The sequence below is a fragment of the Chiloscyllium plagiosum genome, chromosome 1 (assembly GCF_004010195.1).
Source record: "Chiloscyllium plagiosum isolate BGI_BamShark_2017 chromosome 1, ASM401019v2, whole genome shotgun sequence".
In the NCBI taxonomy this organism is placed as follows: domain Eukaryota; kingdom Metazoa; phylum Chordata; class Chondrichthyes; order Orectolobiformes; family Hemiscylliidae; genus Chiloscyllium; species Chiloscyllium plagiosum.
In genome coordinates, this window is record NC_057710.1 from 57,674,001 (window position 1) to 57,700,039 (window position 26,039).

At 40.8% G+C, this 26,039-nt stretch overlaps 1 protein-coding gene and 1 long non-coding RNA gene across 3 annotated transcripts in view; one reads left to right on the forward strand and one right to left on the reverse strand.

The window, feature by feature from the left end:
- LOC122548504 overlaps positions 1–9,705 on the reverse strand; it is a 20,674-nt gene extending 10,969 nt beyond the window's left edge. The window contains exon 1 of the long non-coding RNA XR_006311254.1: positions 9,666–9,705. This is a non-coding gene — a long non-coding RNA (uncharacterized LOC122548504). The remainder of the gene's footprint in view (positions 1–9,665) is intronic.
- Positions 1–26,039, forward strand: part of ca9 (carbonic anhydrase IX) — a 108,065-nt gene that overhangs the window by 61,068 nt on the left and 20,958 nt on the right. For both annotated transcript variants that reach the window (XM_043687227.1, XM_043687237.1), the window contains 4 exons: positions 1,425–1,582; positions 8,747–8,876; positions 17,981–18,025; positions 25,946–25,969. In XM_043687227.1, the coding sequence (XP_043543162.1) occupies positions 1,425–1,582; positions 8,747–8,876; positions 17,981–18,025; positions 25,946–25,969 (357 nt within the window). The remainder of the gene's footprint in view (positions 1–1,424; positions 1,583–8,746; positions 8,877–17,980; positions 18,026–25,945; positions 25,970–26,039) is intronic.

Here is a 26,039-nt window from a genome sequence, read left to right on the forward strand (position 1 = left end):
GGTTGATTGGTGCGGGTGTCCCGGAGATGTTCCCTAAAGCGCTCTGCTAGGAGACGTCCAGTCTCCCCAATGTCGAGGAGACCGCATCTGGAGCAAAGGATACAATTAATGATATTAGTGGATGTGCAGGTGAAACTTTGATGGATGTGGAAGGCTCCTTTAGGGCCTTGGATGGAGGTGAGGGAGGTGGTGTGGGCTCAGGTTTTGCAATTCCTACGGTGGCAGGGGAAGGTGCCAGGATGGGAGGGTGGGTTGTAGCGGGACGTGGACCTGACCAGATAGTCACGGAGGGAACGGTCTTTGCGGAAAGCAGAAAAGGGGTGGGGAGGGAAATATATCCCTGGTGGTGGGGTCCGTTTAGAGGTGGCGGAAATGTCGGCGGATGCTTTTACCTTCTTATATCAAGAGCTCTGGCTGGAATCTGTTTCTACATTATGGCTTTAAGCCACCTCTGAGTAACTGTTGAGAATGTATTTAAGTTGTTAAATCCCTAGAGTGTGGAAAGAAGCCAATCGGCCCACTGAGTCCACACTGATCCTCCAAGGACCATCCCACCCCTATCCTATCCTGTAACCCTGCATTTCTCATGGCCAATCCACCCAGGATCTTTAGAATGTGGGAGGAAATCAGAGCACCCAGAGGAAACCCACATAAACTCAAGAAGGTAGTCGCCTGAGGGTGGAATTGAACCAGGATCCCTGATGCTGTGAGGCAGCAGAACTAACCACTGAGTCACTGTCCTGCCCCGCGGCATGACTGATTCTCTTGTGATTCTTGTGAAGAAAGCTAACACTTCATCTTCTTTTTTCTGTCTCTTCTTCCTAGATCTCTGTTCCCATTCTTGCTCATTTAACTTGCTTCTCCTGTTTGTTCCTGAGTGGTCTCTCACCCCCTCCTTGCAGAAATCCAATTAATGAGCAATATTTTGGGCGAAAGCAGAGTTCTGTGGATGTATCTCTGTTTAAATCTCAAGAGTTACATTCTCCCATTCAGCACATGCCATAGCTGCTCAGAAACCTGGCAGGGATAAAGTTGATATAATGGTATGTGGTTTGGATAAAAGATGTTACCACATCAGACCAATGTGGTGTACCTCACCAGACTGCAATTTATTTTAGTCCTTTTCAAAGGTTTATTTCACAGTTTTTTAAAAAATGTGACTGAGGTGGCATTCATTTAAATTAGTATTTTAAAACATTTCAAATAGATGAAATTAATTTGTGTAACTTAAAAATAGGTTTAACATGAATTGTTTTGAGGTTGAAGTCAACATTTTAAAGTATTTATGAAGACAAACTTACAGTAGTAAAATAAATGCATATCTTTGACTTGATCTCAGATTTTTATAGTCCGTTTCTGACATTTAGATCTTTCTTGTATGCTCTCTACATAGAACACATTGTTTTGCTTTGATTCCTTTGTAGGTGCCACAATAAAAATTCCTGGTTTTGACATAAGCACACTGTTACCCAGTCAGCTACACCACTTTTTCCGCTATACTGGATCTTTGACAACGCCGCCCTGCTTTCAGACAGTTACCTGGACCGTATTCAACGAGGTTGTCCTAATTTCTCAAGTACAGGTACTTCTGCAACTACCAAAGTTAGTTTAGCGAATAGTGAAATAGCATCAAAGTTAGTGTGTCAGCCAATGCCTCTTATTTTTCACCCATTATTACCTGAAGTTATGTGCACAGCTTGCATTTAGCAGTTGAAAGATCTGATACAAGTTCCTACCTCATGGTTACAAATCAAAAAAAACCATAATGGAATAGACTGAGGAACCATATAGCTTACTTCTGCTCCTTATTGTCTCAATGAGACCTGCTTTCTCCTTTACTATCTGTCAATGTTGTACAGTTGTCTTTTAAGATTTAGTTTAGCATCAATAAGTAATGCTAATGTAATAGTACTTAACACCATCGCAAAATAACTCTTACAATGTTTAAGTTAATCAGTTGTAATAGCAGAGTTAATTTAGCAGATTCAGGGACAGGATTTAATGCTCCATCTCAGATGGTGCAGGGAACAAGTTAAATCCAGTAGGTGGTCTACCATGACCTACCCGTCTGCTCCCGCCTTCACCACATCTATACTAGCTGCAGGGTAACCTGCGCATTAATGAATCATCAAATCAGCCATGATCTCATTGAATGGTGGAAAAGACTTAATAGGCTGAATGGCCTACTTTGCTTCTATGTCTTTTGGTCCTATGGACATGGGACAATTGAAAGTGGATCTTCCAGTTGTTAGTGGCATGTAACCTAAGGCAGGAGAGACCACACAATGCAGGCAAACTATACAGCATGGACTGGCGTGAGAGGGCTCACCTTTTGACACCTCCATCCACCCAGTGACTATTCTTCCTGATGATGTCTGAAAACCCAACCTAGCTAACCTCACTGACACCTCCTCCCCACCCCCCAAGCACTACCGTGACCCCTCGCCCCCCCCTCCCCCCACCATCATGTGCAAAGTTCCAAACAAAGGCAGCTTGCCACCTTGTTGTCCAGGCGCAATCCTGGCAATGACCTGTAGCCCTGTCAGCACAATTGGGCAATGACAGCTATACTATTGATTGGCGGATATTCTCAGTTGGCCATTAAATGAGCGTAGGGCTTTCTGAGTGAGATTCATACTGACCCTATAAGTGGAGGTTCAGGTGGGGACCACCATACCCTGGATAATGCCTTTTTCATTACTTTAATGGCAACAATGCTTTGGCCTAGACTGTTGTCTTGATGCAGAGCACTCCTGGTCTGGCATGGATACCAGAAGAAATTGGGAATCCAAAATTTCATGCCTCAATCCAGCATTTTTCATTATTGCAGGGGCAGGATTGTGGTCATTTAAATAATTTTCTTCCTCTGCTGAAATTAGATTTTGGATTCCTGTTTTCCCCTTGAACACATAATGTAATGGTTAGATGAGCGATGAGCTGGTCTGCTTACAGTGTACTTCATTTGTATTGCCAGGGTGTCCTTTTGGAGAGCTGAGATTCCCCCATTGATATGGTCCTGGCACCATAGACATATGGACAGGAATTCTCTTGGCAGGAATGGGATTAGCCATCCTTTTGAGGTTGGGGATCAGGAATCCTTTGGGGGGATTGTGCAAATGCCCTTTGGGGCTAAACTGTGGAGCTGATTGTGCATAATCCCCTTGGAACTGTCCAACTTGTCAAGACCTTATAAGAGTTGCCTTGAAGTGTCAACCTGTCAAGAAGTATCAAAGTGTTTTTATGAATGGGAATTTTTTTTCAGAAGTGCAATATAGAATGTTAAATTAATCTTTTTGTTCCCATATGCATGGGCATATGAATACTGAATTCATTAGATGGTCAGTGAAGGGTGGAAAGGGTGGTAGATGGAATGCACTAAATTTCCATAAGAATGTGAGGGGCCAAGGGAATGAGTAGAGGACATGGTGTTATGAAGGTTTATGAGGGAAGAGGGCATTAGGTTCAATGGGTTGACATGGTAGGGTATGGGGTCTGTCTAAGGGAGAGGGGTGAGCAGGAACAAAGCTTTATTATCATGTCTATTCTTAAACATTGAGTACAGCACTGGAGCCCTGAAGTAGGTTTTCTGCCCTTTGCCTGAAACATCCATTTTCCTGCTCCTCAGATGCTGCCTGACCTGCTGTGCCTTTCCAGCACCACCCTAATCTTGACTTTCTGCCAGTCCAGTTAGTCTGTTTCTCCAGATCAGCAGATCGAAATCCAGCCTGCCTTTCCACCCGGAGTAAATATCCAGACTCATGAAAGAAATTGGGGGAACTAATGAAGTCCATGTGACTCCTGTGCTAGATTCCCAGCTGTTTTAAGCTGGGAAACCAATAATCAGAATGGGGTGGATTTTTCATGGAGACAAATCAGCCTCCAACAACCTCAATTAGTTAGGACACTGCCAATCAGAATTCTGGCTGCCCCACTGTGATCTCTCTCTCACATGGCTCTTATGGCACAGTGGGAGTGTCCCTACTTCTGAACCAGGAAATCTGAGTTCAAGTCCCACCTGCTCCAGAGGTGTGTAATAACATCTCTGAACAGGTTATCTTTTTTAAAAATTGGCTCAAAATGGGGCATGTGCCCCCAACATGGAAGAAAATCTTGTCCTAGAAAGCTGCTATGCAATCTGATTGGCTGGCAGCCTCTGAAAGCCCAATAGTGCCAAAACAGAGTGGTGGCCACTGCTGGAACTACAACTGGTCCCAAAGAAGAAGAGAAGATGTCACCCATAGTTTAAATAAGTCACATAATTTTGAGCAGACTCTGCTGGGAGACCAAAATGATGGAAGAGTGGCATGAGGGGATCAGAGTGATGACAGGATCGAGGGTGTATGATTAGAGGAGGCTTTGAAGGAGGGAGTGGAGAAAAGCTTCCTGATGGGTGCAGTGTTATGGTTAAAAGCTTGTTTCATTTTTCCCCATAGTCTTAAAAAAAAATTGCAGCAGAGATGGATTAAATTTCTCACAGGCAAGTTAATTACCCTCTTAAGGGACTCAATAGACCTGAGGATGATGGCAGTGGAATTGAACCATAGGATTTGCACCCAGATTGATATCTTCTCAATTACAAACCTAGTTCACAATAAGGGGAAATTATGATCCAACTATCAGGGCTGGATTCTATCCCATGACCTAACTGGAACCTGATTCTCCAGAAAACTTGAACAATTAGACACACCAGCACTGTCTAAAATGCTGATAGAAGGAACAATTGCATTGTGTGTGAAGCTCATCAATAGTTATAGAAGGGCTACAAGTACAGAAAGAGGCCATTTGGCCCCTCATGTCTGCATTAGCTCAATACAAAAGCAATTCACCTGTGCCGGATCCCTGCCTGTTCCCCTAGCCTGAAAAATACTTTAGCTTATTATCCAATTCTCATTTGACAGCCATGATTGAATCTGCCTGTGTCACACTCTCAGACAGAGCATTACATCATCTCTTAGGTTTTCACATAGTGAGTGGCTATTTTCACTGCCCTGCTTGTATTCCACAAACACTGCTGGAAAGTCACTTCCAATTCTCTATGGAGTTCAAACCTGGAGGGTATAATTTTAAGGTAAGAGAAGAAAGATTAAAAGGGACCTGAGGGTCCCTTTTCTCTCTCTGAACGTGGCTCATTGGTGGAAAAAACTAATGACGAAATGGTAGATGCAGGTACAGTTACAACATGTTAAAAGACATTTAGACAGGTACATGAATAGAAATTGTTTACAGGGATATGTTTACAGGAAAATGGATTAGTTTAATTTGGGAAACTTGGTCGGCAAGGATGAGTTGGGCCAAAGGGCCTGTTTCCATGCTCTGACTCTGTAACTGTATCTGCACCTACCATCAGCTGTACAATTTCTCAAACTCAATTGATCAGGCTTAAAAATGGATTTACCTAAACTGCATGATTTCTTCTATTCGAGGGTGGGTAGGCCATGGTTTAGTAATAAGGTTGTTGCATTATGTGACAATATTGCTCCTTTAACATGGTTATGTTGTCCATTTTTTTTCCAGTGAGGTTGCAAATGACACAGGCTCTGAAAATTCCAGGTTTGAAGGGTTTTAGGGCCAATTTGGTTATAGCTAACAGATACTGCCTCCAAAAAAAAGCTTTCAAATTAAAAAAAACTTATACAATGAAAAGGGAGTGGCCAGTTCTCCCAGCTCAGCTTTTCTCTGCTTTTAGTGAATAGCCAGACCAATCATGCAGCTGTGAAGCTGCTAGACCCAAAGAAGCTGAACCTCTCTCTCTCTCTCTCTGACTTCTCTCCTGTAAGAGCCTGGGTTTGATTTTACCTTTTGTGCCAAGGGGTGTTTATGGGGATTGTTGCAAGTATTTGGAACAGCATCATTAAGTGGGGATGATCTGTTGGGTTTTCGGATAGGCTAAGTTATTCAGTATTCTGTTCCCTTTTGTTTGTGCTTCATTCAGTGACTTTTGTAAATAAATTCTGTTTTGCTTAAAACTAAGTGGTTTGACCAACTGCACCACTCCTGGAATATCCGCATTATATCTGTTTAAAACAATGACCAAAGTTAGGGTCTGGGCTACTGAAATGTTTTGAGGGGGTCTGACCTGGTCCATAACAATTAGCAATACAGAAACTCAGATTAATGTTCTGGGCTCATGGATTGGAATATAAAGCTAGCCTAACAATGGCAGTGTTGGGAAAATAAATGATCCGCTAATTTCCTTCCTCTCGGGGAAGCAAATCTGCCATCTTTACTTCGTCTGGCCTATATGCAACTCCAGACCAATAGTAATGTTAATGGCCTTTTGAAATGGCTTGGAAAGCCCCTCCATTGTGTCAGACAACTACAATGTCTAAAGAAAGTGACAAAATTGAATGGACCACCCAGCATTGATCTAGGTATCAGAAATGATATTGGCAAAAACAGCCTTGACGTGCCTTCCATACCAATATCTGGGGTCAATGCCAAAATAGGAATAGCTTTCTCTCAGACTAATCAAGAATCAACCTGACTAAATTAAAGTTGTTAAAACATATTATACAGACACTGTCCCAGACAGCACCAATAAGACCCTTTGGAAAAACCCGTCCAAGCAGTGTTAGTGATGGTACAATGGTATACAATCAGGAGGGTTTGCCCTGGAGTCTTCAACATTTGACTCTGGATCCCATGAAATCTCATGGTACCAGGTCAAATATAGGCAAGGAAACCTCCTCCTATTACTGCTTACCACCTCCCTTCAACTGATGAATCAGAACTCTTCCACATTGGACACCAATTGGATGAAACACTGAAGATGACAAGACACATAGAATCGTCTGAAAGGGAGATCTCCATGCACCATTAGGAGTGGCTTGCCAGCAGCACTACTGATCAAGCTAGTTAAATCCTAAAGGACACAGCTGCTAGACAAAGTCTGCAGCAGTTGAAGGAATTAACAGGAAAAATATACCTCACTTGCCCTCACCAGTATGTCTGCTGCAGATGTGTTTATCTATGACAGTGTATCGTAGAATCCCTACAGTATGGAAACAGGTCATTAGCCCAACAAGTCCACACCGACCTTCTGAAGAGTATCCTAACCAGACCCATTCCCCTACATTTCCCCTGACTAATGCACCTAACCACACATCTCTGAACACTGTGGGCAATTTAGCATAGCCACTTCACCTAGCCTGCACATCTTTGGACTGTGGGAGGAAACTGGAGCATCTGGAGTAAATCCACGCAGACACGGGGAAAATGTGCAAACTCTTTAGATTACTTTCAGTGTGGAAACAGGCCCTTTGGCCCAACAAGTCCACACCGACCCATTGAAGCGCAACACACCCAGACGCATTACCATATATGTACCCCTTCACCTAACACTATGGGCAATTTAGCATGGCCAATTCACCTAACCTGCACATTTTTGGACTGTGGGAGGAAACCGGAGCACCCAGAGGAAACCCACGCAGACACGGGGAGAATGTGCAAACTCCACACAGTCAGTCGCCTGAGGCGGGAATTGAACCCGGGTCTCTGGCGCTGAGAGGCAGCAGTGCTAACCATTGTGCCACCGTGCCGCACTATTTTTTGTTTTCAACATCCAACAAACTAGGCTCTAATGGTGTAGTGGTAGTGTCCCTATCTCTGATCCAGCAGGCCCTGGTTCCGGTCCCACACAGACAGTTACCCAAGGCTGGAATCAAACCCAGGTTCTTGGTGCTGTGAGACAGTAGTGCTAACCACTGAGCCGCTGTAGGTAAGAGCATAGCACAGACCTTGTGGACTCTTCTTATCATGTTGTGTAGCACTATCAGCGAGAGGTAAATGGAAGAAACTTCAAGCAGATCTAACAACTCAAAACTGGGCTTCTGTGATAGTTGTGAAGAATTGTGTTCAACCACAATTGATAACTCATGGTCTGGAATGTACCCTCACAAGCCCACAAGTTTGCTTGATGATGCCCCTAGCTATCATGACATACTTTCAACCTGGTGAAGATACAGTAGAGGACTTAGTAAGCTTCATGGCAGAACTAGCATTTGATAGATAAGACTAAGCAATCTTACAATCATTTGGATCAGATTTCACCTGTACAGTCCTGCCATCTCCAGTCATGAAAAGTAGTGGACAGTTAAACAACAAACAGGAGGAGGAAGCTCCACAAATATCCCCACCCATAATCATGGGGGATCCCAACACATCAGGTCAAAAGACAAGGCTGAAACATTTGCATTCATCTTCACCTAGAGGTACCAAGTGGAGGTCCATCTTGACCTCCTCCTCAAAAATAATATCCTGGAACTCTCTTCCTAACAACACCAAACCTGGGAGTCCCTACACCCAAAGACTGCAGTGGGTCTTGAAGGCAACTTCCTCTAGGGCAAACTGGGAATGGGTAATAAATGCTGGCCTAGTTAGTGTTGCTCACATCCCTTGAACCAATTTTTAAAAGGTTAAATATGAGATCGCCTTCATTAAACTCAAATGGGTGAACATAGATGAGGTTGATTTTGAGATTTTAAATTTTCCACCTCTCATCTGACTGCAATTAAACTGCTTTTCAGTGTTAAAATTACTCCCGTGGAATCCACAATAAGATAATGTATTCTCTCACAGTTCTATAAACGTAAGACTATATAATATTGGAGCATTGCATGTGAAGTTTAACTATGAACTATTATAGGGATAATTGTAATAACTTACTGATTCTACACAGATTCTAAATACATTTTCTATCAATTTATCTGAAAATGGTTACTGAAACTGTACCCTGTCCTTTCTGCAGCTGGAAAAATTGAAGACCAGTTTAAAGGCTAACCATCACACGTTGGATTCAAACTTTAGACAGGTTCAGCCACTCAACAGAAGGAGTGTATTTGCTTCCTTTTCATCACTAACATCATCACGAAGCATAGGTAAACAAGTAACTAGTTAATGATTACATCTTTTGCTTTTCAGCTCTTTCTATTTGCCTTTCAGTGCTGATCATTTCCAGGTCAGTTGAAACTCACTCACTGAAAAATATGAGAGATAGAAACTAGTCACTTCTGATAAAGAATTCAAAAGGATTTCCTCCTAACTGCCATTTTACAGTTATTTCTGACTCACTGAGGGGAGGTTTTCTGACCCTGATAATTTAGACATTGCGTCAAATTTGAGGAGTTGTGGAAATGACTAGCACTTTTTTTTTGAGTCAAAACAAATGTTGCAATCTATTACAGATTGAGAAAGATAGAGCTCAATGGACTATATTTGCTGACAATTTATCTGAATATATATCTGCTGTTATGTAGTGAGTGTGAGTAAAATTCTGAATATTGCAAACTATTTTTATATTAAGTTATAGGTGTAGTTTGTATACTTAAATTACCTGGTTTAAAAGAATTGTAACAATCCCTGAAGAGAACAGTTATATTTTTAAAAAAGAAATTTGAGCTTCCAGTTTGAAAAGATGACAAGACCAGATTTAATGTTTTTAAGACTTTTGAGTAACAATGACTTAAGTTTTACATGTTTTGCAGCTTGAACTTTAAACTAAACTATTGAACAAAACTTTCCCCTTTTACATTTTAACCCAAACCATCTCACGTGTGTGCTCTCCAACACATCCCTGACATAGTGATTCAGTTTTCCTGGAACCAGTCCAAAGTGATTGCAGAAGGGCAGGAGATACATGGAAACACATTTCCCTCCAAGCTACTCACCACCCTCACTTGGAAATATATCGCCATTCCTTCACTGTTGCTGATCCGAATCCAGGAATTCCCACCCCAAGAGCATTGTGGGTTAACCCATAGTAGGTGGACTGCAGCTCAACATCACCTCCTCAAGGGCAACTAGGGATGGGCAATAAAATGCAGGCCAGCAGTAACACCCACATCCCTCGAGTGAATAAAAAATATTGATTCTTAGGTCCTACAAGTTTACTTCCTTTTTTTGATGAACTTTAACTCCAGAACGCTCTCTCTCAGTGAGGGTTTTTCTCTAGAATTTTTCCCTTTAGTTCAGTCTGGGTGAATCTTCCAGCCTCTCTTTCTTGATTTTTTAAATTCTCGTTAATTTGGTCTTCCCTGAGCATGAGCTCTCACCAATGTTCCAGCATGGTCCCCCCCCCCCCCCCCCACCCCAGGCGCATCAAGTTATCTTTTTAGTAGTTATATTAGATATTTACAAATTATTTCTTTTTTATATCTTTTACATCTCAATACTGTTTGAACGTTCATGTTAGTCATTCCCAGCCTGAGTTTGAGACAGGTGAGCTCTGAGGCCTCTGTACCATTCTGTAACTACAATGATTCAGACACTGTGTCTAATGATTTTCAGAGTACACAGCCAACTCCAAAACTAATATCAAGGAAATGTCAGTGGGGTTGGCTATGCAATTTCAGCTGCATTGTGTCAATGACCTATCCCAGACATGGATTTTAACACCATTACAGATATTAAGACAATTGTGTGGCTTCATACCTGGAACAATCACATTTCAGTCCGGCACAAAATAATAGGTTGAATGTTTCACTAACGATTACTGAAAAGAGGCAACCTGTTCTGGGTCTCAAGTGATACATCAGCTTATTATTTAAATCAGATTCAAGTTGAATCTTCTGAACGGCCTTATTTTACCTGACTCTGTAAATCTTTCTTGGGCTAGTAAGACAATATTGGGAAGCTGAAAACTTGTATGTAGAATCATAGAATCCCTACAATGTGAAGTGGACCATTCAGCCCATTGAGTCCACAATGATGCTCTGAAGAGCAGCACACCCAGACTCGGCCCCTACCCTGTCACCCTACATTTCCCATGGCTAATCCACCTACCCTGCACATCCTGGACACTATGGACAAATTTAGCAGGGCCAATCCACCGAGTTTTTTTTTCCCCCATATTTTTGGATTGTAGAAGAAATCGGAGCACCTGGAGGAAACCCACACAGACAAGGGGAAAATGTCTGTCTGTGTGGAGTTTGCACAGTCGTCTTAGAGTGGAATAGAACCTGCATTTCCCTATCAATTCATCGAACCTCTGACACACTTCTTTTTAATCCTTTAGTTGCTGGATCTAGCAGTATTCATTTGGAACAGCACTAGTTTGAAGTTAATGTAACAAACATCTACTGCAATTTACTACGTTATAAATGCAAATCGTTGTTAATATGTCTGTGTCATTTATAGCTTGAGGATTGATCTAGCCCATGAAAGGTATATCTGTCCCTTAACATTTCATCCAGTAAATATGAGGAAACAGAAATCTGTTTCGACATAATGTCATGCGCAGTCAATGCAGAAAAAACCTAAAACACAATACCTAATGAACAGCAGCCACAAGTATGGAGTAAAGCATTAAATACTTGGATGTCTCTTTTTCCGTTGGCATCATGCATGTTTTTTAAGCATATATGTGCTCTGAAACCCCTGATCCAATTACGGCTCTCTCCCCCTCACACTCTGATGGATTGCTCTGAGACACAAGGCCTCTTTACATAGTCTCATCCGTTTTGACACATTGATTCAGTTGAAATGTAATATTATTGCAGTTTCTTCTCTTTCTCTCCAGAAGTTACCAGAAGGCAGAACTCATGGAGTTCCCAGGAGCAAATGCTCTAAGAAGAAAGCTGAAATATTTATGGTGCCTCCTCCCCCTCCTCCAAATGGAGAAAGATGTCTTTTCACTAACATTAGCAAATATCAACATTTAATTCCCTGGATAAGATCATGATGTTTTTGATTGTCCCAAAGCATTTCACAGCCCAATTATCTCTGAAGTGCAGTTACATGCAGCTGCTATTTTATTTGGCTGTAGACCTGAAACGTCAACTTCTCCAACTCCTGATGCTGCCTGGTTTGCTGTGTTCATCCAGCCTCCTGCCTGTCCATTTTGGATTCCAGCATCTGCAGTTTTTATGTCTCTAAACAATTTTATTTGGCTGGGCAGGGCCTCGGGATAAAGTTAAGAATTCTGCTCAGAAAGCATGGCTGAATTTTCCTTCCTGATCTCAGGGTTGATGAAGCTAATTATAGCAACTCAATTAATTGTTGTCAGCCAAGAACTGGACTTTGCTCATCAAGCCTCTATGATTTAAGCCATTCGTTTCCCTTGAGCCACGAGTTCATATAATGAATCATACAATGGTTGCAGCCAGGAGGAGGCTCATCACACAGTTAAAATCAGGCCTTTACCTCAATGTTGGTTAATGCCTTTAGTCTGAGTATCAGTGTGACTGTTTTTACTGTTATAGCTGAGAGTAACTTCAGTTTAGTCATTGGCCAATTATCATTTTTAATGTGGTATAGACAATTGGTAATACTGCAATTTATCAGTTAAGAAACTACTTATGGCCCTTAATGGGTACCTTTTTGTTTAGTCAGTAGCTAAAAATGATAATTTAATTGATTTATAGCATCAGTAATAAAGGAAAATTGATAATTTTTATAGTTACACTCAAGTATTGCTAAACAGACGTTTTGAGAAAATATTGTGACTTGCAGTCATTTGGATAATTCACAAGAAATATCAGTGTAAAGGGAAAACACATTTTGTACAGTATATGAGAAGAGTAGCAAATTTTAATTCCATATTAAGGCACTATATCATTTCCACACCCTGAAAATCCTTGACTTACGAGCACAGGTTAATACATAAATGAGAGAATGACTCATTGGTTCTTACACCTTTTACAAATCTATGACTCACAATCAATAAGTTTTATAATGACTATAGGGACCTGACCTTCAACTTGAAATAACTGGGTGTGTTGCCTGATATATATACTGTGGCAATAGACTGAGTTAAACTTCCATCCCATGCACTTTGGGTTAGGCTCCTAATTATTAAAGGAAAATGTGACACTACATAGATTTATTACTTCAGTTATTATCTACTTATATGGAATTTTCCAGCTTTTATTGGGAATCATTTTTCCATCATCATTTGCAGGAAACTTGTTTTTGCTTTGCTTTGTATCGCTCCAGTGTATCCCTCCAGACTTGGATGCCTGAAGCCATAAAGATTTACATATCCCTTCATGGTGCCATGTTTCCCCAACAAGGCTAGTGCCAGTTTAGGACCTGACCATAGAACCATAGAAATGAAACAGCACAGAAGAGGACCATTTGGTCCATCTTATCCATGCCAACCCAAAGACACCCAGATGACCTTTCAAATTCCATCTTCCTGCACACGGCCTTTAGTCACAGCACTTAAGGAGAACCAGGATCTGTACCTTGAGGGTCTTTGCCTCTATTACCAGCTCAGGAAGTGAATTCCAGACACACCCACCCTCTGCGTAAAAATATTTTTCCTCCCGTCCTCTCTAATCTTTCTGCCACTTAGCTTGAATCTGTAATCTCTGTTTTTATAAAACTCTCTTCCAAGGGAAATAGGTTTGTCCTGTCTGTTCTGTCTCTACCCCTCACAATGTTATGTACCTCAGTCATGTCACCCCTCAGCCTTCTCTGTTCCAAAAAACACAATTCCAATTTCTCCTCATAGCTACAATCCTCCAGTCCTAGCAACATTCTTGTAAATCTGCTCTGCATTACCTCCTGAGCAATTGTATCCTTCCACTAATGTGGTGACCACAACTACACCTAGTACTCCAGTTGTGGCCTCCTCAGTGTCTTTAACAGTTTCATCACATCCCTGATTTTGTATTCTATATCTCTGCTAATGAAGGAGAGCATTCCATATGCCATTTTTACCACCTTATCTACCTGTACTGTCACCTTTAGCCACCTGTGCACTTGCACACCAAGAATTCTCACTTTGTGTATCCCTCTCAGTAAATTGCTTTTTTTTGTGTATTCCCTTTTGTGTATTCTGTGACCTCCCTAAATGCATTATCTTGTTAGAGTTTAATTCTGCCTGCCACTTTCCTGCCCACTCCTCCAACCTTTGTTTCTCATTTTGGAGCTTACAGCTATTCTCTACAATTTCCTCAGACCCCCATATTCAGTCTAGATTTTTAATGTATCAAACTGACAGCCAGGGTCCCAACACTGAGCCCTGAAAAACACCACTTTTGAAACAGCCTTCTATTTGTAAGGTCAGCCATCAATCATTACTCTTTGTTTCTTATCACGAAGCCAACTTTTGGATCCAATTTAACACATTACCCTGTATGCCATGGACTTTTACTTCTTTAATGTGGCTGCCATGTGGGACCTTGTCCATGTGGATTTTAGTAAGTTATTTGACAACATCCACTGCACTACCCTCGTCGATCCTCCTTCTCTCTTCCCTAAAGAACCCAATAACATTGTTAAAACATGACCTTTCCTTAACAAAGCCGATGTAATATTAAATTAGAATCAGGATCTAATTTGACACAAGAAATGCAAAACTCAGTGAGGGCCTTGGTGTTGAGAAGTGGCTTTGCTGGCTGGACAAACACACTTGCCAAAATTATCATGGGGTCATGTACTTGCATACGGTTGAACAAGCTATTTCCACAAGCACTGAGTTCAAATTGAGCCTAATGTTTTTGGATATTTACACCAGATCGTCCATGAACTATACATTCTCTGAACCAGAAAATACTCTAATCTGTCTCTCTTCAAGGAAAATACAGTGAGACTCTATGGTTGGACAGATATCCTCAGTAACTGTATTTTTACCTTGAGATTACTAGCACATAGTAGGCTTCTCCATCTCCACTGGAGAATTGAACCAGATTGGGGGTGCTTTTGCTGCCTTACTACTAAATAAAAATAGTATCATTTACCCGAGCATGAAGCTGCCTTGTCTCTAGCTGTAATGTTAAGTGCTTAAGCATATCGGGCAAAGTGCAGTTCTGACTATAATGAATTGAAACCCAGTCCAGTTGTAACTACACAACTTCTAAACTGCAGAATGTTCAGAGAAAACTCCCGAATCACAATTCTATACAGATGGGATGCTTGACTAGGAGGAGGTGTTGAGCAAAGTCATAACTGTGTGACACTTAAGTGAGACTGGAAGATGAATGTATCATTGAGAATCTTTGAAATGTTTCCAGCTGTTGCATTTCTTGTTTGCAACTTTACCCCATGTTGTCCATTCCACACCCTCTTTATTTATTGCCCATATAACTATACAAGTTTCAGAATGACTCACTGTTACGGTTTTATACTGTGGTTTATAATAGGTTATTCACCTTGAAAATGCACTTTATTGCAGATTATTACAGCTACTTTGTTTCAGTAAACAATTCTTTTTAAACTTGATAGGCTCTTTGGAAGAGTTGCTTGATGCCTTTGTTTGATTTAGTTACAAGAATTGAAATGCAACGACAAAGAAATATTTAAACAACTTGTTTTTTTTAAAGCATTAAAGGAAACCTATGCTTTAAAATGTTTATAATCAAAGTGAAGACTGTGATTCATCCCTATTTAGGTTCAAATTTTGCTGCAAGACTTTTTAACACCATTTGTTTAATATATTTTGGAATATATTTATAACCCCTGAGGTGAATTCAATATGTTATCACAACAGGAATTTGAACTACCACTCATGTGTAATTTTTATAACTGGGGCCTTGGAGGGCTTCTTTCATTTTATTCAAAATCAAGTAAATACAAGATTATACAATGGTTTGAGTAAGTATTATAAAATTTCAGTGTGTTCCTGTGTCACAGACAGTGCTTTTATACTTGGTGATTTTCTTATTTCTCATTCTCCTCTTACATAACACAATGAGGTGCAGTCACTACAAAATTACTATTGAAGAGGAGAGAGAGAGAGAGAGCGAACATTCGGGGACATTTTGACTTTCATTGAGTTTCCAGTGGTCTGTGACAAGTCAATGTATTCCCATCCATTGTGACAGAAGCTTCCAAACGTTTAACAGGCCATGCTTCATGAACAGGGTGCCACGTGATTCCCTGATGAAAGGTTTGCTGGAATTGGCAATCCCTTGAAAGCTTTGGGGATAGAAGTGGGTGAAGGGATCTGTACAGAAGGGTCTCAGGGAGGAAAGGGGTGTCCAGGATTGGAGAGACCTGAATTTGTTAGTGTGAGTGCCAGGGAACCACTCCTACACCTTCAGCTCAACAAGCAAATCCCAGATCCCACCCTATTTGGAAGTTTTTCCTACTTTGCAATACGTTTTAGCCAGTGTTCATCTGGTGGGACAGCTGTCTGCTCAGGCTGGAGTTAAAATTATATTGGGACGTAATTGACTCCTGCATCTCTCTATTCAAAGAAGAGTTCTTTTGGTTTTGGACAGAAGCTAGAAGTCAAAGTAGAGGCCACCGCTGGTGGGATCATAATGGCTTTCTGCTGTAAATGTGGTGGCATGGGCTTAACTGTCAGGTTTAAAATAGACACATTCATTTTCTGATATCCAACATGAATTTAATGCAGCTTTTTAAAAAAATATCAGCATCCATGATTGTACATCGTTCATGTTGGTCCGTGCAGAGCAGTAGTAATGCCAGATACTTGTGGATCCATTGTCAAAGAGTAACTTCAGTAAAGGTAGAAAAGGAGCAAAGAACATTAGCAAATAATGCAGTTTTTTTGAGTTATTAGTACTATCTGCTCTTGAACTGCGCACCATGGTTTTAGAAAGCCTGACTAACCACAAGAAGTAAAGATTAGTACCTCATCTGGGACTTTCTGCTTTGGTGATACCTGTTGTAATAGTAGCAATGGTGAGCTTTGCTCTCTGCCCACTGGCTCTGACCTATGTGGCATTCCTGGATGCCAGCTTATTCATATGTCCCTGTCAGCAAGACTGTATGCAGTGACGTTAGACAGGCCGGCAGCTGCAGAAAGTGGATATAAACTTGTTAAATGGGCAATAATACAGAACACTGGAGAAACTCAGCATACCTGGCAGCATCTGTAGAGAGAAGTACAGTAAATGTTCCAAGTCTGGTATGACTCGTCTTCAGACAATATGCTAAATGGGCAATTGGCAGCAAATCTCCAGGGACAGTGCGATCTAGATTGTGTCAGACCAGCCCGATATTTTCAGAATCAGATAGTCAAATGAGATGGCTATAAAGTGGGAGGTCAGGGCAGCATGAAATCACAAAGCAATCTGACCATGCAATAATGCAAGCACCATCATGTAGGCACTGCCACACTGGTTATTACATGGGGAAGTGCCCTTCACAGGACAGCCTGTGACTGCAGCTGTGTGCCATTGACCCCTGCTGTGCTGGGATTGGATTTAAAGGAGGCCAGACTTGGCCACTCCCTCCAACACTGAGGGTCCAGGTTTCTGCTGGACTCTGGACTCTGGCCAAACCAGGGAACCCATCACCATCAGGGAGATCACAACAGTATTGCCAATTTACCCCCAGGTAGTCTCTTTAATACCTGTTTGGGCAAGTACCTGATGCTGGACTCATCCCATCTTTACTGACAGACATTTCATTAAATTCACTGTCCTCCCATCTCCATGTGACTGACTGAGATTCTATCCCAAGTCTGGAAAATTTAACACCTAGTGTCACTATATTGCAGACTAATTTTAATCTTTCCAAGCATATTTGGATGAGTAAGTTCATGAGCACTATGTCTTCAGGCACAAAACCCCGTTGTGGCAGCATTAATTTTCCCAGTTAATCTTCCACCTCTGCCTGATCCAGGGCCATCACAAGACTGGAGCCAAATACACTAGAATGTATTTCCTGTGGTCTTTGGAAGGGGTCAAGTGACCTTTTCCATTTTACACTTTCTTAATTCCACACAGGACAGCATCGATTGTAATAGAGAAATTCACTTTATTAGATTCTGTTTTAAATCAAATGCATGAGGGTCATAAAGTTAAAATGCAGATTTTATATCATTCTGTTAGTTTGCTTCAATTGTTTTAACTGGTTGATCATAGGCCATCAAGATTTAGCTAATAATTAGCCAAAAGAGAAAGTGTCAGTGACCAAATTGAGCCTGTGCTTATAAAATTGCTGCTTAATTACATGTTTTGTTTTGATTATATATTCAGCTCATTTAATCAGATTTTACTAGTCAAGTACAAAATTAGAGAGACCCATCCAGCACTTTGAATAATGCAGTGTCTTTTTACATCCACAGTTCCAAACGTTGGTTTTACTGAGTCTGATGGCAATGACAATTCAGGTATAGTAATTTCTAGATTTATTCATGAGTCGAACAGAAATTGTTATTGTTAAATTATGCTTCCCTTGAATTTTTTCTGGAATTATCTTCTATGTTAACATAACCTGTAAGAAAAATGCATTGCAATTCAATATCATTGTGGATGTTTTGTTTCACACATCCAATCAGCTCTGGTGAAATAATGCGACCAGGTTTTTAGAGATGGCTACTATCAATTTATAGCATCATAGAGAGAGGAGTCATACAGCATGGAAACAGACCTTTCGGACCGACCAGTCCATGCCGACCATAATCTCAAACTAAACAAGTCCCACCTGCTTGCACTTGGCCAGATTCCTGCAAACGTTTCCTATTCATGGATTTATCAAAATGTCTTTTAAACCTTGTATCTGTATCCATCACTTCCTCTGGAAGTTCATTTCATACACGAACTACCCTGTGTTTTTAAAAAAGAAATAGTTTTGTTCTGCTCAGTTACTTCTGTTTCTCATCCTCTATGTATCGCTTCATGTTTGTTAACTTCAAGTGACTGGAGGTCAAAATGTTATTTCATTTAAAAGCACTTCTTTTTGATTCATTAATGTTAACCCATTTAGAATCCCGATGTCACTTTGCATGCCCTTAGCTCACAGGACATATTTTTGAGAAAAATGTGGTACTTCAGCAAAGAACAGCATGAATCCTCACGGCTGCCCAGGATTCTATTGGGAACTGAGGACAACTTCCCAGGCAGGAAAACCATCAAAATTAATTAAACACAGTAACGCATTTTAGATGCAAAACGTTTGAGGCTCCACAACGGTGCATGTGATTGCAGGGTATGTGCTGTCTTTTGATTAATAAGATCAACTTATTGTTTTGACATTTGACAAAACATGTTGTTTATTTGTATAAAACATCAGAATTGTTAGATAAAACTGTTCCTATTAGCAGAAGGGTTGAGAACTGGAGAACCCTGTTACAAGGTGATTGGCAAATGGCTCGACAGTGACATAAGTGGAAATATTTTGCTCAGTGAGTATTAAGGATCTGGAGTACACTGTGTTAGAGGTTGTTGGAGGCAGATTCAAACAATGCTTTCAAAAGGGAATTGAATCAGAACCTGAAGAGAACATTTGGAGGCCGGTGGGAAGAGGGTAGCAAAGTGGAACTAGATTGTGGATTTTTTTTGAGAGAGAACTGGCCTAGATGTAGAGGATAGATTGGCCTCTTCATGTGCTGAATGATCCTATGAGGCTCCTTTATCACTCAACTCCTAATCATGTCAACAACAAACTGGTACCTAAAACCATCTTATTTTGAAATGTTGTCTCACTGTATAGGGGAATAAGGCAGTCACTTGAGCACACTGGTTGGTTGAATGACCTTATTCAACTTCACATAAAAGCTTAACAAGGGAGAAATATTAACCAGGATACCAGGACAATTCTCAACTCGTATGCAGATCGTCTGAACGATAGAAACAAGAAATTTGAGCCCATTGCCTCTGAGTTAGACGTGAATAAACAGTAAAACTTACAGCAAATTTTAAGATCATAAATGGTATGTGCTCTAATCTTAATGTACAGCAATAAATAGTCTTGTAGCGTTGTAATGAACTCCTTCAAAATATACATTGAGCAGAGAGGTGGCAGTCTTTTGTTGAAGTATTTATTGTTCTTCTGAGTCATGTGTTTACCCAGAGATGCTCTGGTACAAGGCCAAAGGGTTGAGGAGAGAGCAGGCTGAGATGAATAGTTTTTTACATGTAAGTTATTGAATGTATTTAGTTTGCTTGCTGCTCCATAGGCTGACATGAATTGGATGTCATATAAATTAACTATGGCAGTAAACCCTACCTTGAACTTTGCCTCAAGTCCAAACAAGAGGATGAAAATGTTATAATAAATCTACTGTAGTTTGCTGTAGCCCTTTTCTTCTGGTTTAGTTCTGAAGCTAATTCATCAAGTCAAAGTTAATTAACCGAAGAGAGAGAAATTGGTGAGCAAGGGTGAGTGATTAAGCAAGATTTTCCATACAGGTGGGGATGGGCCAAGGAGCGATCTGCTGTGGCTTCAGAATCAGATACTGTTCCAAAATAAAATATTTCCACCCCTATTTAGTTGGGTCGATACAAATGATGTTGCATATATGGCATGAACATTGCTAAAGGGGCAGATGACATTAGGGAAAGCACCAGATAAAGCAGTTATTTTCAAAAAGATTTTACTGTTACTCTGACAGTCACATGACTCCTCAGCGTGTGACTAACGCCAGATGCAAATCTTTTCCTCCCTCACCGAAAGACAGGCTATCCTGTATAGTTATGAATACTGTCAGCAAGACATCCTGATTATGTACATGAATGATGAGTCAGGGTGATATGAGTAGGCTTGGCCTATGATATGTGGCATTCCGACTGGATAAAAAAGCCTCGCCATTTTGGTGGGTGTTCTAATCTGCCAAATTGCAATAGTTGGGTGAATGGTTTTTAACGTTGAAACTGATTGTTTGCTTTCAAAGCTCCTTTGCTGTTCAGTGTATTCCCTAACACTTTTTTGATAATGCATATGTTTGCAGACTGAATCTGGTGAATCATATGACAGAGTCAAAGCCCATGAGAGAATTTTAATATTATTAGAGAATCTGAAGCACAATATTAATTATAGTTGATCTGCAATATTCACAATTGTCTTACTAGGAAAAAGGATGTATAAGAAGTATATGGAGGCCAAATTTCCCTTGGCTGATCTACTGGACTTCAGTGATTAAAGGGTTTTGAAAAGATTTACAAGGATGTTGCCAGGGTTGGAGAGTTTGAACTATAGGGAGAGGCTGAATAGGCTGGGGCTGCTTTCCCTGGAGCATTGGAAGCTGAGAGGCAACCTTCCAGGTTTATAAAATCATGAGGGACATGGATAGGGTAAACAGCTAAAGTCTTTTCCCCAGGGTAGGGAAGTCCAAAACTAGGGGCATAGGTTTAAGATAAGAGGGGAAAGATTTAAAAGGGACCTGAGGGGCAATATTTTCATGCGGAGGATGGTGCATAAATGGAATGAGTTGCCAGAGGAAGTGTTGGAGGCTGGTGCAATTACAACATTTAAAAGGCATCCGGATGGGTATATGAATAGAGGGATATGGGCCAGGTGCTGGCAAAAGGGACTAAATTAACTTAGGATATTTGGTCAGCATAGACGAGTTAGACAGAAGTTTATGTTTCCGTGTTATACAACTCTATAACTCTGAATTTGTAGCACCAAGTTGGTGGAGTTGCAGATGGTGAGGAGGATTGTTAAAGGTTTCTGTGGAATATAGAATGCAGATTTGGACAGAGAAATAGCAGATGGAGTTTAATCTGAACAAATACGAGGTGTTGCATTATAGAAGATCAAATTCAGGTGTAAGTTATACAATAAATGGCTGAACTCTTAGGAACATTGACATACAGATGGATCTGGGTGTGCAGGTCCACAGATCCCTGAAAGTAGCAACACAGGTGGGTAAGGTGGTCAAGACACATACAGCATGCTCACCTTCATTGGCCTGAGCATCGGATATCAAAGTTGTCAAGTTGTCACAATTGTATAAAACTTTAGTTAGGCTGCCTTTGGGATATTGCGTGCAGTTCTGGTTGCATGGCGACCAGAAAGATGTGGATGCGTTGGAGAGGATGCAGAGAAGTTTTCCCAGGATGTTGTCTGGTGTGGAGGGTTTTAGGTATGAGGAGACGTTGGATAAACTCAGATTGTTATCACTGGAAAGACAGAGGCTGAGAGAGATCTACAAAATTGAGGGCCGTAGATAGGGTGGATAGTCAGAGCCTTTAAACTCAGGATGGAAAGGTCAACTACAAGAGGGCACAGGTTCAAGGTGAGAGGGGAAAGTTTTAGGGGAGAATTGCAGGGAAAATGTTTCACACCGAGAATGGTGGGTGTCTGGAATGCACTGCCAGTGGAGGTATTTAAGGCGTACCTTCATAGACACATAAACAGGAGACTAACAGAGGGATAGTAGCCACTTATGGGCAATAAGTAGCAGGTTTAAATAAGGACTCGGGATCAGGCAGGCTTGGTGGACCGAAGGGTTTGTTCCTTGTTCGTTTTTTTCTTTTAAAGTACAATGGTAGTTTACCAGAGTGACTTGAATAAACATTGTCACTTGGATAAGTAACCTTCTATCCTTGGTTGGGAGAAGCTTGACCCTTTAGAAGGGCATGGATATGGTTGCATGGGCTGGAGGCGGGCCTTCCCACTTGCTTAGCCTTCAAGGGAGCTGGAGTAACACTGGAGGCCAGTAGAGGTGAGAAAGTTTATCATGACCTCGAGGAGGTGCATTGAGTGGTGTGGAGGAAGGGGAGGATGATTGTGAACTCAAGATACTTGTTTAGATACTTATTTCTTTAAATTTGATATATATTAGACAAATCCTAGCAAGCACTGGAAGGTGCCAGTCTGGCATAACTGCCAAGAGTTTTCAGGACTTAGTGTCTGAAAGTTGTTAATCTATTTAACCAAATCATCTCTCTCTAATTAGACAGCTATATTTTATTGAGATAAACTGACTTTGCCACTGGGAAATAAAATTAATGCAAATTTTCTCCCTCTCTAACTTGCTGAGAACAAGTAGCCAGTACAGGTAAAGGACTGAAGCTGGAGTCACCTTGTCAACATAGTTTAGGAAAACTCCAGGTTATGTCCAAAATATTTCTTTCAGGAAATCATCATTCATAATTTGACTAGACCTTCAGAATGCAAATAATTTAAATACACTCAGCTAATTTAGGTAGTGTACATCACTGTTAAAGCAATTAGCAAACATTAAGTTTGATGAGCTGAACATAGTGATACTTCTGTTAGTAACACTGAGGTAATGAGGCAAAGATGTTGGTGGGTTTTGCAGTCTTGGTGTCGGCTTTCTGGAATGATGATTATGTCTGTACGTAGTTTTATTGTGGTCGCTGTTATCAGGTTGGGTGCAGCTTTGTAACTATTTCAAACAAGAACTTTGTGAGTCATGAATGCTGCTCTTTCTGACTGGATACTCTCAATGTCAGGTCATGTGGTGATTTAATTTCAGTGACCCTCAACTGAATGTATTCGATTGGATGTTGTAGACTGACAGACTGCTGTCCTGAAATATCTTTTAATCACAGCAGAACATTTCCCGTAGGCTTCCCTCTGGCACTCACTAATCCTTCAGACTAGGTAAATTGGTTCATTGCAGCCTAGAGACAAAATAGATTTGCAACATTTTTTACCTCCAGTTTTAACTTCAAACTTCTCCCTTTACACATCTCTTTTTAATTGGCCAACTCTGACTGTAGTATATTTACATAAATGGAGATTTACACAAGACCTCACCCAGTTTGGGTTGAACAGTGAAATATACATATTCTGTCATGGCTACACAAATGGTTTGAAATGATTGGTAGACTGAAGCCAATTGGCTTTCAAGGATTAATTCATTGTTAGAATTTTGCACAGCCTCAGGTGCAGAATTTCATGTACAAAGGAAGGTGAAAGTAGTCCATAAGTGGGATTTATGGAAAGTAAGCAAAGTCAAATATACAAATCAAGCAGATGGATGAACTACTAACTCCATGGGATGAACAATTGATATGAACAACAAATAGCAACATAAGGGAATGGGTCTGGGTAGGTCACTCTTCAGAGGGTTGGTGTGGACTTGTTAGACTGAATGGCCTGTTTCCACACCGTAGGGGTTCTTGATCTATGATATGAGTCCAGACCTACAGCAATGTGGTTGACTCTGAACTGCCCTCTGGGCAATTAGGGATGGTGCCTGGATAGTGATGTCCTCATCCTGTAGTGGATAAAGAAAAACAAAACTCCCCATTTACAACTGCAGTTTCTCATTACCTTTCCCACTTACCTGGATGGGTGCAGCTCCAACGACGCTCATGAAGATTGACACCATCCAGGACAAAGCCCGCTTGATTGGCATCATATCCACCAACACTCAGCAACAGTGTGTACCATCTACAAGAGGAACTGCAGAAACTCACCAAAATCCTCAGACAACACTTTCTAAATGCATGACCAGTTCCATCTAGAAGGACATGGGTGGCATATACATAGGAACACCACCCGCCTGCAAGATCCCCTCCAAGCCATTCGCCATCCTGACTTGGAAATACATCGCTGTTACTGGAGTGTTGCTGGGTCAAAATTCTGCAATTCCCTCCTAAAGGGAAATTTGCATCTACTTGGGTGTGGACTGTAGTGGTTTTAGAATGCAACTCACCACTAGCTTCTCAAGGGCAAACTAGGGACCGGCAATTGAAAAATGCTGGCCAGCCAGCAACAACCATTTCCCATGAGTGAATGGCTTGCATCACTAAATTATTGGACACCCTACATTTAAATAATCCTTAAATCAAGTGACCACCTTTTATGAGAAGAAAGTTTGTCTGCCACAGTCCACTAGCCATGGGTAAATTGAGAGTGTGACAGTGAGCAGAGATCTGACACATCTCCACAAATTACTCTGATCAGGATCACTTGATGTGTTGATGAAATCCTCATCAAAAAGTCTGAGATGGAATGTCAGTGGACCATGAAAGAAGAGTCAAAGCTATCCTCAACAAGGATTATCAATCATTTTCTTTTAGGGAATACCGGAACAGAGAACCTAGGCATGTTTTTTTCTAAGTGCTTTCACAGTGTTAATATCCTCAAGGCCTCATTGGTGAAGTGCAGCATTCCCACAGACACCTGAGATTCATTGACCCAAGACCGTACAAAATGGAGGAGGCGCATCCGGGAATATGTCAAGCACCTTGAGACTTGCAGTTGAGGGAGAAAATGAAAGCCAGGCAAAACCAGCGTAAAGAGCACACTGCCATACCAATGCCCCACCCACTGTGACCACCAACAGAGCCTCTCGTAGCTGCATCAGTCTGTACAGCCACCTCTAGATTCCCCCTGAGAGTGGAAGAGAGTCATTCTCGTCTGCAAGGGGCTGCCAGTGACGATGAATATCCTCAACAGCTGAAGTTGGGAGCAAATAGCTCAACGTAGGCCAATCAGAGAAACTGGGGCTGCTTTCTTTCAAATAGCTAAGCCCATGCTCTTATATCTGTATCCAGCGGTATCAGTTTTATATATTTATGCATTTATTTGTAAAATAATAGCCCATATCTCAGATAATATTCAATTCTTAAAACATTGCTATTGATATCTGACAACTTGATAAAGCAACTGGAAAATTTACCTTTTTAAGGATTTCAAAATACATATCTAACTTGGGAACCTGTCAACTTGGACAGGAAAAAGCTGCTTATTTTTTACTGATTCCTGACAGGGGCGGGACTTTCAGCTTGGTACCGGATTCCAAAACATACCAGATCCACAATGTTCGAAATTACGTCAGTTATTTATAATCTGTCATTAACTGACAAGATGTAGATATTTTCTTTCTTTCCCAGAAATTGATGTGTTAAGAGGTATTTTCAAAGGTAAAAGCTTGACAAATTGTTTCTTGGCAATGTTTATTAAATGGTGTATTACCATGATACCATTTATACTCAAGTAAAATTTGAATTTCTAAACTCATTCTTTGGGTCAAAATGTAAAGTGTCGACTTGTACATAAGCTAGATTTTGGTGAGTTTGAAATCTACTGTGTCCCATTGCTAATGTAGAGTTTTGCCAACCCCACCCCCAAAATTAGTACAATTGGAGCCAAAAGATTTTTATTCTTGACTGAACAGCCATTGTCAATGGTCTGCTCGTCTATGGTTTTATCAGTCAGGGGTTTACAGCAGGGGGTGGGTTTGACTTAATCACCGAGCTGATGGTAAGTGCAAAGTGTTTGAATTTAAAAATTGGAGATTAAATTATTATACACGAGATCGACCGTTTTATATGTGTATATGCAGCAATTTAATTGTGTGTAACTTCTATTTCTTTTTTCAATTCAGCAAACGGCAACCATTTCACTTTAGGTATGTATTTTGAAATTCAGTGCTTTTATTCTAAAGAATTTTTGGACGGTAAATAATTTTTTTAACTGGT